Genomic DNA, 12,309 nt, shown 5'->3' with positions numbered 1-12,309 from the left:
CTCTAAGCACTGAATAAGACAAGGAATAAGGTGGACACATAACCTCCTCCAAGGCACTCACAGTCTCACAAGGGAGACTGATACTACAGCAAATGAATCATAAATAAATACATGATTACAACTGTGGTAAGAGCTATGAAGGGAAGGTTCAGTGTGTTCGACAGGGGGCTGGTATCTAGTCTTTACGGTCAGGGAAATGACATTCAATTTGAGATCTAAAGGATGATGGATATGATGATGTGTACATGACCTCTATGGAATTTTCAATCACTTGGTGTGATATTATTCCACCTCTACAGATGAAGAAACTGAGGCTCACCGTGTTTATAGAGATTTGTTCCCTCAGAGCCTGGGCTCAGACCCTTGGTGCTCTCTTTTCACCACACGTGGTGAAGGGGCTTAGGTGGGCTGGGGGGGCATTGCAGGGGATTCTTTCCTTGTCCACTTTTTATACTCTGGGCAGTTTTGTAAAGCAATTGAAACTTTTTGGTTTGCTATCTGAAAAGTGTGTCCAATAGTAATGATCTGGGTAAACATGAGAATCTTATGAACATGATAACTAGTATATTTGATGAAGACTAATGGGGTCCATCAATAACCTCAGATACGCAGATGACACCGCCCTTATGGTAGAAAGCAAAGAGGAACTAAATAGCCTCTTGATGAAAGTGAAAGAGGAGAGTGAAAAAGTTGGCTTAAAGCTCAACAGTCAGAAAACTAAGATCATGGCATCTGGTCCCATCACTTCATGGGAAATAGATGGGAAAACAGTGGAAACAGTGTCAGACTATTTTTTGGGGCTCCCAAATCACTGCAGATGGTGACTGCAGCCATGAAATTAAAAGACACTTACTCCTTGGAAGGAAAGTTACGACCAACCTCGATAGCATATTAAAAAGCAGAGACATTACTTTGCCAACAAAGGTCTGTCTGGTCAAGGCTATGGTTTTTCCAGTAGTCATGTATGGATGTGAGAGTTGGACTGTGAAGAAAGCTGAGTGCCGAAAAATTGATGCTTTTGAACTGTGGTGTTGGAGAAGACTTTTGAGTCCCTTGGACAGCAAGGAGATCCAACCAGTCCATCCTAAAGGAGATCAGTCCTGGGAGTTCATTGGAAGGACTGATGGTGAAGCTGAAACTCCAATACTTTGGCCACCTCATGCGAAGAGCTGACTCATTGGAAGAGACCCTGATGCTGGGAGGGATTGGGGACAGGAGGAGAAGGGGACGACAGAGGATGAGATGGTTGGATGGCATCACCGACTCGTTGGACATGAGTTTGAGCAAACTCCAGGAGTTGGTGATGGACAGGGAGACCTGGCGTGCTGCGATTCATGGGGTGGCAAAGAGTCGGACACGACTGAGCGACTGAACTGACTGACTGACTGAATGGGGTTCATGAGAAATCAAGAATAGAATATAATACTGTAATAATCTTTTCTAGAGAGAATAAAGTGGTGGTATTGGGGAGGGCCAAATGAAGTTGCCTGAATGCCAGGCAGGCAAAATATAGTGACAAGAAATCACAAGGAGAATGTGGGGAGAACTGTGGCTAAATTGAGAATGCATATCCTGTGCAAAGTACACTAATTACAAGCTTTTAAAATTTAAGAAAAATGTCTATTCAGGTTTTCTGCTTATTATTTTTTTTTAATTGTGGCATTTCTTTAACCAACAACCCTAAACCAGGGAATACCAGAAGTCTGGCTTTAGAAAAGAAGAAATTAGAGTGTCTCGCTTGTTCCCGAAGACAGAACCTAACTCTTTTTTCTTTAAGATTCTACTTTACAGCAGATATTGTTGCTTGATTTGAAATTTGCTTTCATAATGTCCAAAGCAAAGAAGAAATTCTATTAAAGATCTCAGCAACGCCAACTATGGTTAGATCACTATGTCATGGTTTTGCTAGATGCTTTCATTTATGTGTTTGCAATTGAGCTAGGAGATAGGGATGTCAGTCTTCTTATTTAAAGAGGACTAAAAATCCAGTGAGATTGCTGCTGTGGAAAGGAGGGCACTTGGGAAAACTATGTCCTAATTTTTAAGCAAATTACTAGTTTTGATTTGTACTTAGTGGACCACTGCATCTTGTCATTAGCAGCTGAATGCTCAACTTCAATAACTAGATCTTATTCTCTGGTTCAATTAAAGTGGGGTTCCATTAATGAAAATAAGATCATCAGATCCTACAGTCCTCTGCAGACTAACAATCATTAGCTAACGTGCACTGGGAACTGATAAAGTGAACAGTGCAAATGTGTGGTAACAGACATTTTGGAAACACAATTATTTTATTAATTTCATTAAATGCTCTTGATCAAGTTACATGACACTCAAAAAATGCACTCTAAAACAGAAGGTTCAAGGTTTCCTTTTTAGCTCCGGTGAACATGCCAGAAAGCATCCGTAGGAAGCAGCTACTTCTTTCTGTAGTGGCATACTGGGATCTCTTAGCATGCACACTTATAATAAAAGATCACAATTTACGTTAAGTACTGTTAGTTACAAGAGCACCCAGCCCCTTTTCATGCAATTCAAATCTCATCATGGGGAGCCCATATTTTAGAAAGACACAAAAACAAATACTTCAAATGAAGAAATACTCCTGGTTTTTCCATGATTAAAAAGTCTGTCCTTGGGCGTTAGTCATTAGCTACACCTTTCAAATAAAATCTCTCACACAGAGAACAATAATTTGTATTATAATCACTTATAGTAAGGTTCAAAGCCCACAAATGTCAAAATAAACAACTGAAAAGTATTTGCAGAAAGCGAACTACAAAGTTCGATGTACGTTCATGTAAATTTTAGGTGCTGTACATGTGCTATGAGATTTCCTTCAGATGAACAATCATAAGCTGTGTGGTTATAAATTAACATAAGTACATCTGAGTTTCACAGGACAGAAGAAATAAGCTTTTCAATGGTGATTATTAATTTTCTGTATAAACAACTCATGTTGACTATCCTTATGCACTGAAAGTCCATATATAGAAAAATATATACTAACTTAACCCTCTTCTACAAGCTGGGATTGAACATGGCCTATGAAAAAGTTTGTTTAATTATAATATTGAGTTAATGATGCATTTAATATTTATTCAAATTTCTCTTTATTCTCTGGCATTACAAGTGTCCTTGAAGTTTAAAACAAAGACACAAAATATCTGGATATAGACTTGCATTTTCATTTAAAGACACAACTCTTAAAACGTTAAGCTAGAGAGACAGAAGAAAAAAGAAGCATTTAAAACTACAAAGAGCTACCTGATAGGCTTTGCAATCATTTCTGTTATGGAAAGTTATCACAGCCTGTTAGATACAGACAAGAGTGTTTGGTTATGTGAAATACTCTTCCTTATTGTATTCTGTGGAGACTTTTCCATTAAGACTGAATTATGATGTGAGGTGTTTACAACGGCTATCTGGGTAGTGAGAACTTTTATATATTTTCCAAAGGTTCTGTAATGAACATAGATTGCATATATTCTCTTTCTCTCCCTCTCTATCTAAAGATAGTATATATAACAAATATACAAATTCTCACGATCTGTGTTCTCACTTCTATCATAAATTCTTGCCTAAAGATGGCAACTGTCAAAGCAGGTGATGGAAATATGGGGGATTCACTCTCTACCTTTTTGTGAGTTTGGAAATTTCATTACAAAGGACTGAAAAATATAGTGTCAAATTCTCTTACAGGACTGATACTGAAAAAGTTAACAGAATGGTCCCAAATCTCTAGAAATATGCAATAAAAATGTACCAAGAATAAACGAATATTGGATAAACAGAGAGTAAAAGTGAGTTATGAGTTTGAGCAAGCCCCGGGAGTTGCTGATGGACAGGGAAGCCTGGTGTGCTGCAGTCCATGGGGTCACAAAGAGTCAGACATGAATGAGCAACTGAACTGAACTGAACTGAAAAATGAGTCTGTTTTTGTCACTCATTCATCTCATCATTGGAGAAGGAAATGGCAGTTCACTCCAGTATTCTTGCCTGGAAAATCCACTGGAGAGAAGAGCCTGGTGGGTTACAGTCCATGGTGTTGCAAAGAGTCAGACAACAACTTAGCATGCACACAATGCATCTCATTATGGTCATCTCTTTTCTCCTCTTTCTACTTTGACCACTCTTGAATTTTGACAACTCTCTCTTCCCCACCTGTTATCTGAGAACCAACACACCCTACTAGTTCCCTCACTCCTCACCATGATTTCTCCCAAGGTTATCACCTTTGTGGGGATAGGTGATCCAGTCACTCATTCAGGGTTCTCAAACCTGGTTGTACGTCACAATGGCTGGAGAAGTTTTTTTAAAAAAAAAAAAAAACCCAGCCGAAGGCAATTAAATCAACATTTCTGGGGGTGAAGCATAGACATTAGGGGAAAAAATTTTTTTATATCAGTTATTTTTAAAATTTCCCAAGTGATTCTAACATACAGGAAGCTGAGAACTGCTCATCTGAATAACAGATTTCTTGATCTGTAAGTACTATTCACTTGTTTGGTCAATAGCTATGGGTGTCCAATACAGAGGTAGAAAACTGGCAGCCCTGGCATGTTTTGTTTGACTCTAGGAGTGTTTTAAAAAATGTTTATAGAGTTTAGACAATATTTTAAAATTGTCAAAGAGAAGGGGACAACAGAAGACGAGATGGTTGGATGGCATCACCCACTCAATGGACATGAGTTTGGGAAAACTCCAGGAGATGGTGAAGGACAGGGAAGCCTGGCGTGCTACAGTTCATGGGGTTGCAAAGAGTCGAACAGGACTGAGCGACTTTACAACAAATAGTGTTACAAACACTGGGATACTGAGTTCCTCTTGAAAAAAAAATGAAAGATCTGGTGAGACTGTGCCTGTGTTCTTGCAAGGCAAAATATGGCTAGAACTGAACTGCAGCTGTCCCTTCTAGGCTGAGAACGAGAATCCAGTTTGCTGTAGTTCTCACCACTCCCTTACGGCTCACTCACAGAGGCTGGGTGTTAACTGCCATGTACTGTATCATTTGTATCAGTTGTTGATATTACTGTTTCAACAGTAGAGCACAGTCTCTTTGAAACACTATCTTACTCTTCCCTCATTGCTCCTCTCCACTCCCAACATGGCTCACTGCAGAAGTAGAAAATGTTTCTTTCTGTGGGTCAGATGTCCAGGCATCCGGCTCACTTCACTCATTCCTGTTATCTGACTGGCTACTGTCATATGAGTGTGCAGCACCAGGCCAAATATATGGCAAACACTGTGTTAGGTGGTAGGAATATAGAAGAATGATGTACAGTGCTCTTTTTGGAAGAGTCACACTTAGTTGAGAATGAAAGAATATTAAGTAAAAAGTATTGCAAGGAACAAAAAGCCATCACAAAAGGAGAACAATGCTTGTTAAGGCAGAAGAGGTGGCATTTGAGTTGGATTTAAGAAGACAAATTGAGTGTTTTACCAGGCAGAAAGGCAAAGAAGCCATTTTAGGCCAATGAAACAGCAATCTCAAAATAAGAACATGTGAAAGCTGCAGAGAGTGGTCAGAAATTAACACATGGGGAACGAGAGAAAGGGTCTGGAGATCAAACTGCAGAGTAAGTTTGGAATAAGGGAGACTGACTTTGTGTGAGTCCCCAGGGGCATTTTTTCATTCTGTCTTCTAAGATAGTAGGAAAGGCATTAAAAGTCTTTAATCAATGGTTACATTTCTATTTCTATTATCAGAAAGAGAAATCTGACAGCAATGTAAAGATTAACTGGGAGGGTAAGGTTAAGTGACAGTGGGGACCCCAACAATGAAAGTAGAATAGGATCAGATTTGAGAGATGACTTGGAGGTGTAACTGGAAGGGCTTGGACACATATAGGAAGAGAGGAATAACCAAGGATGTTTGACTTAACATATAAAAATTGAGAAGCTATTTTAGTTGCTAAAAAAGAAATTTAAAATGATTTATCACTGACAAGAGCTGATGTCAAAGTGATTTAATATATAATCTCAAGCTATGAAGCATTATTGCCAGGCTGTTCCACCACCCTCTACTTTTTGGCCTTAAAAATAAAGAGGCTTAAACTTTAGGACTTGAGTACATACCTGATTCTGCTGAACTCAGAGGATGACCCCCAAATTTTATTTCAGTTTGGCGGAGTTTAGTCATGTTTAGCAGCTGTGTCACTTGTGGAACATCTGTTGTTAGTTGGCAGCTTCGTGGAATGATGTCTATAGGTTCATCTGTTGGAAAGGGAGCATCATGTCCAGCTGGAAATAACGACAAACATTCATTCTCCAAATGTAAGCAATTTCTGCTGAATGGACATACCTTATAAAGGAAACCAACTAAAGTAAAACATTTTAGAGTATGACTTTGGATGGGTTACTCACTGTTATACAGTCTTGGTTACCTTATCTGAGCATAAATAATTTTAAGGTTTACTTTCTAGGATTGTAGAGAGGATTAAATGAGAAAGAGTATCAACATACGGAACAGATTCAGAGACTTCTGCAATGGATGAGAGCACTGACTGGAAATATTTTATATATATATATTTTAATACTAGAGTAGGACTCCAAAGAACCAGCTGAGTATGCTCAACAAAAGTTTCTGGGATTACACTGCCTCGTTTATAGAAGGTCACTAAGTACAATGACATTATTGAGTAACCACCTAGAGCCATTATATGAGTCATTTATCTAACTTTTCATTTTGAAATAAATTTAGACTTACAGAAAAGTTATAAAAATAGTACAGAGTTCCAATATACCCTTTACCCAGCTTTCCCTAATGTTAACATCCAATCTTCAAATAATTTCAAAGAAAAAAGTAGTTTAATTAGTGTAGTATTTTTATTATTATAGCTTGTATTTCAAATGATATTTCATATTATTCATATATATTTATATGGATATTTAAGTTTTCATTATAATAAGTTTTCTGTTCATGTTCTTAACCCATTTCACTACTAGGTTATTTTAAAAAGTTATATATATGACCTATCTTGTGGCAAAGATACTAAGCTTTGTCATATGTAGCAAGTAGGAATTTAGTTGATGTTAACATTCCAAACAGCAGTTTTACTATGTGCATCAAAAGCCTTAAAAATGTCCATGATATTTCACTCAGTAATTTCACTTATGAATCTATTCTACATTTAAAAAATCAGAAACTCAGATGAAGGTCAATATAAATGTTTATAATTTCTGAAACAACTTGAATTTCCAGTTAAGAGTTTATAAGACACTGTATTTACAAAGATGGGAAAGGTTCAAGATAAGATGTTAAATGAACGTAATATATCCTAATCTCAGCTGTAGAAAATTGTTCAATGAAACATATGGATAGGAAAAGGACTAGAAGGAAATATACCAAAATGAAAAATAACTTTCCCTGATTAGTCTAAGCATAGTTTTTATTTCTTTTTCATAATAATTTAATTTTTAGTAGGAAAAAATTTCTACTTTTAGAATCTAGTGGAAAAAATTTGGTTTGTGCACATGTGAATATGAATAGTAAGAAAAATTCGACCAAATTCATCCCTCAAAAATATCCTTCTGTAAGTATAAACTCTAACCATGTTTATAAAGGCAAATTATGTTAGGTTTTTGTGCATCCAAGCCGTGGCCATTCCCTAATTAGATTTTAATGTCCTAATCTTGAAAAGGAAAATGAATCATTTAACTAAAAACTTAAATGCTCATGAGCAATGTAATGGTTTCTAAGTGTCCTAATGGGCCAGTCATTACAAATGCCACTGAGCTTACAAATCTTAGTTTTCAGGTATTCTTTGTCCATTCATTTCTTACTTGTCATTGACATTTAGAAAGCCAACGGAATTGAGTAAATGAACTATCAAAATAAAAAAAAATTTGGAAAGTAAGTAAACTAACACTCTCTCTCTCTCTCTCTCTCTCTCTATATATATATATATATATATAGACATGTCATTTCAGACTTCTCGAGGTAGAAAAAGATAATTTCCACATCGGTGCCAATATTAGTAAACTGAGATTCTTATATTAATAGAGAAAGAAAATTCAGTAGGCTAATAAGAACCTGAAATAAAATGCTGTATTCTGAATCCTATGAAGAGAAATTATAGAAACTTTAGCTCATAGGGCTTGTGTGGATGGTACAGGGTACAATACCACACACAGTTTGAAATGTATCCAAAAGAAAAGCTGAATTTCCAACTAATAAGAGACAAATAGCAAATTCTGGTAACCAAAAACCCACAAGTTTTTATGAAAGATAGAACAAAACAGAGACTATTACAAAACTCCAATCTGAATCTTACATGACTGTGGTTGACATGCAAATCAGATTTCACATTAAAAGGATCAAATTCCCTCTATATCATTTTTCCTTTCTCTATATAATAGACTCTCTCTTTGGTCTCAGAATTGTCTTACTACTTATTGGATTATTCACTGAGGGAATGAATATTGTGGGCAGTATAAAATAAAACCTTCAATAAAGGGATAAATTAGAGAAAAAACTACTGATGTATTATTTTAAAATAGAGCCTAATCATTAAGTGACTACGGACTGTCAAACTTCCTGAGATTTTGTATGGAAAGTTTCATTTTTGAGAAAGAGGAAAGAAGCTTTAGTCTCATTTTTCTGTGATCCCAAACTATGAAGGGGCTTTAAACCAGGTAGCTGGATGTTCTGATAGACCCAAATAGAACTTAACTCATCTCCCCACCAACCACTCCCCCTTCTCTAGGCTCAATTACTAGGTTATATTATTTTATATTTTTAGCAATTATGGCTTAATTTAAAAATAAAGACTAATTCCAAAAATAGTACAGATCCTACACAAAAATGAAATAGTGCTGAACTGTATTACAGGGCATGGTCTACCTGTAGTCGTTCATTTACTCATTTTATCATTCAGTAAATTCTTACTGAGCCTCTACTATGTGCCAGGTACTCATCTAGTGGCTGGGAACATAGTGGTGAGCCAGAGTTGACTCTATGATGGCCTTATTAAAGCTTATACCCAGCAGAGAATATGAAACAAGTTATATTGCAGTTAATTATAATTGTGTTAAATGCTTTGAAAGGAAAGTTCAAGATGTTATGAGAGAAATAATCGGGGAATCCAGCTTCATAGGTTGCTAGGGAAAGTATTCCTGATAAAAGAGACATTTAAGCTGAGTCATAAAGGATAAGCAGAAAGTGGCCTAGTGAAATGGGGTGGGAGTGATTATTCAGGTAGATGAAACCGCTTTTGAAGACCCTGAAGACAGAAAGACTTCGGTGCATTCTAGGAAGTGAAAGAAAGACAGTTCTGCCACACTGAATAGTGAGAGAATCCCAGTGATTATATTTAGTAAAACACTTGGCTCAAATGGGGTGCTTAATAAATGGTCATGAACAAAAGCCCCTTAATAACAGTCAACCGAGATTAAATGCAGCTGCCCAGTCTTCTGTTTTTCTTCTTCTGTTGTTCTTTATTCAGCTATATCCTGAATAGTACTCCATGCACATTTTATTTGGATATTTTCCTCCCTAGATGGCAAATAACAAATCAAGCAGGCAATCAGATACTAAGGGACGGGAGCCTGTCATGTTGTTGTTTCATACAAGTTCTGTCTCCAGGGCAGGGGCTTTGTACGGAAACATGCAGACTGCTTAGTTAATGTTTGAAATATGGTACAATAGAATTTGAGCTTCTTTTGCTAACACATCTGAAAGAACATTATGTAGGCTAGAATGGTCAGCTCAAAAAGGCAAAATGGTATGTGAATAAGGCTCTGAGAAAGCTGACAGATTTGCTCATACAGCATCCAGACACAACCAGATGGTAGCTTTTTTTTGGACACCTTTGCTCCCAGTAAGAGATAGTGTATTACTGCGATGTTTGAGTGACTTTATAACCCTGTTCTCCTTTCTTTGGACATAAAGTCCTCATAAAATGAACCATTCTGTGGTGTTTAATACCCTTGATGAGGATCTTAACTAGCTTTAAAAATTAAGTCATCAATTTTAACACATATATAAAGCACTTTATGCATTAAGAATAATCATCCCCATTTTATTGGGGGGGGGAATGCCTTACAAAATAGTTAGATTTATAGATCTGTTTCCACTACAGATACTCATAATTCATTGTAGTTTAAATAAGAACCAATTCTATAATAATTCACTGATTCTGGATTCAACTTTATTCATCTTACTTACTTGTAGTGCCTAGTACAGTGCCTTACTTATATCAAATCTCACTTCTCTGAAACATCACTGAGAGTGAAGCAGAAAACACAAAAGTTTCTCACTGCCAAAATATTTGTTTTTGTTTGGGCTGCTATAACAGAATACTGTAAATTGTGTGGAAATGTGTAGAAATAACAAATTTATTTCTCATAGTTCTAGGGGCTGAGAAGCTTAAGACCAAGACACTAGCAGATCTGAGGTCTGATGAACATCCTATCCCTGGTTCAGAGATGGCTGTCTTCCTTCTGAAACCGCACATGGTGGGAAGGGAGAGGGAGCGTTCTGGGATCTCTTCCTATGTGCATGTGTCAGTCGCTCAGTTGTGTCCGATTTTTTGCAAACCCATGGACTGTAGGCTCCTCTGTCCATGGAATTCTCCAGGCAAAAATACTGGAGTGGGTAGCCATTTCCTTCTCCAGGGGAACTTTCTGACCCAGGGATCGAACCCAAGGCTCCTGCATTGCAGGCAGATTCTTTTACCATCTGAGCTACTAGGCAAACCCTGGATATCTTATTAGAGAAGACATAAATTTTAGGGGGACACATCTAATCTAATTAATTTAACAATATTGGTATAAAGTTGATTCATTTTTTAATTCATTCATCTACCATATAACTATCAGATTTGTCCCTGGGCCTGATATGGATTCAAATCCTTGCTTTATGGAGTTTACTGTATTAATGCAGAAAGATCTTAAGAAGCTGTATATCACAGCAGTTAACAGCACAGGCTCTGGAGCAAGGCAGCCTGGGCTCATGTGCTGGCTATACCAAGTGCTTGTCTGATCCTGGCATCGTAATTACCTTGCTCTGCCCTGTTCTGCGTATCTGTGAAACATGGATATGAAAATAACACTTCCCTTACAGGGTTACTGCGGTGATTAAATTAGTTAATGTATGAAAGGATAAGAATACTACCTGGTACATAGCAAGTGCTATATAAATGTTTATTATTAGTAATAGCAGATACTTAAGAAAATTATTTCAATGGTGAAGACACCACTGCATCCTGGTATGTGTGTTTTTCTTTTGTTTTGAGTAATAAAAGGTTTTGATGTTTAAAGGAACTATGCAAAATCTTCACTATCCTGAATGAATCATTCCATTTTGGTTTTTAATTGAGAAGAAATTCATTTTAATAAAATTAATCATTTTATAGTAAAAGATTCAGTGGCATTTAGTACATTCACAGTGAACTTACCCATTAACCTGTATCTTCCCATTCTCTCTGGTCCCCAGTCCCTGGCAGTCACAAATCTACAGTCTGTCCCTATGGATTTATCTAATATGGATATTTCATGTGAATGGAATCATATAGTATGTGGCCTTTTGTGTCTGTGTAAATAGTACTTAACAATTTTTGTCAATCCACTCATCCAGAGATGGACATGTGGGCTGTTTCCACATTTTGGCTATTGGGGATAATGCTGTTACAAACATGCATGCACATGTATCTGTTTTTTGTTTGGGGAAGTATATATTTCAGAGTGGAATTGCAGGGTCATGTGGTATTGCTGTGTTTAAGATTTTAAGGAACTGCCAAAATGTTTTCCACAACGAGAGAACAGTTTTGGCTTCCTATCAGCAATGGTTGAAGATTGCAATTTCCCTCCACATTTGCTAACACTTATCTTCTATTAAAAAAATTATAGCCATCCTAGTAGGTATAAAGTGGTATCTCACTGTGGTTTAAAATTTTATTTCCCTAATGAACAATGATGTTTAGCATCTTAGGTTTGTTGGCTGACATCTGTTTTATCTTCTTTTGTGTAACTTCTTTGGAGATATATTTAAGACTTTTGACCATTTTGAAAAACTGGGTTGTCATTTTGTTTTTGTGTTATGTATTTCAGATTCTAGAATATATCAGAATATATATGTATAATTTATTTACAAACAGAATATATATTCTATCAGATATGTGTTACAAATATCTTCTCCCATTCTGTAGGCCATTTTTTCATGTCTTCACTTGATCTTAGTCAAAAGGTCAAGAAGCGATTTTTCACTTTCTTGATAATGTCATCTGATACACAGTTTTTAATTTTGATAAAGTATAGTTCATCTACGTTGAATATTTTGTTATTATGGTTTTGGTAAAATATCTAACT

The 12,309-nt window shown here is 36.6% G+C and overlaps 1 protein-coding gene across 18 annotated transcripts in view; it reads right to left on the bottom strand.

Moving 5' to 3' along the window:
- The window catches only part of CFAP20DC (CFAP20 domain containing), a 257,536-nt gene that overhangs the window by 124,495 nt on the left and 120,732 nt on the right, over positions 1 to 12,309 (bottom strand). For all 18 annotated transcript variants that reach the window (XM_043885489.1, XM_043885495.1, XM_043885494.1 and 15 more), the window contains one exon: positions 6,079 to 6,243. In XM_043885489.1, coding sequence (XP_043741424.1) covers positions 6,079 to 6,243 — 165 coding nt within the window. The remainder of the gene's footprint in view (positions 1 to 6,078; positions 6,244 to 12,309) is intronic.

This window comes from Cervus elaphus, chromosome 24 (assembly GCF_910594005.1).
Source record: "Cervus elaphus chromosome 24, mCerEla1.1, whole genome shotgun sequence".
In the NCBI taxonomy this organism is placed as follows: Eukaryota; Metazoa; Chordata; class Mammalia; order Artiodactyla; family Cervidae; genus Cervus; species Cervus elaphus.
Note: the sequence above shows the minus strand (reverse complement) of the source record. Positions and strands in the feature narration are given on the sequence as shown.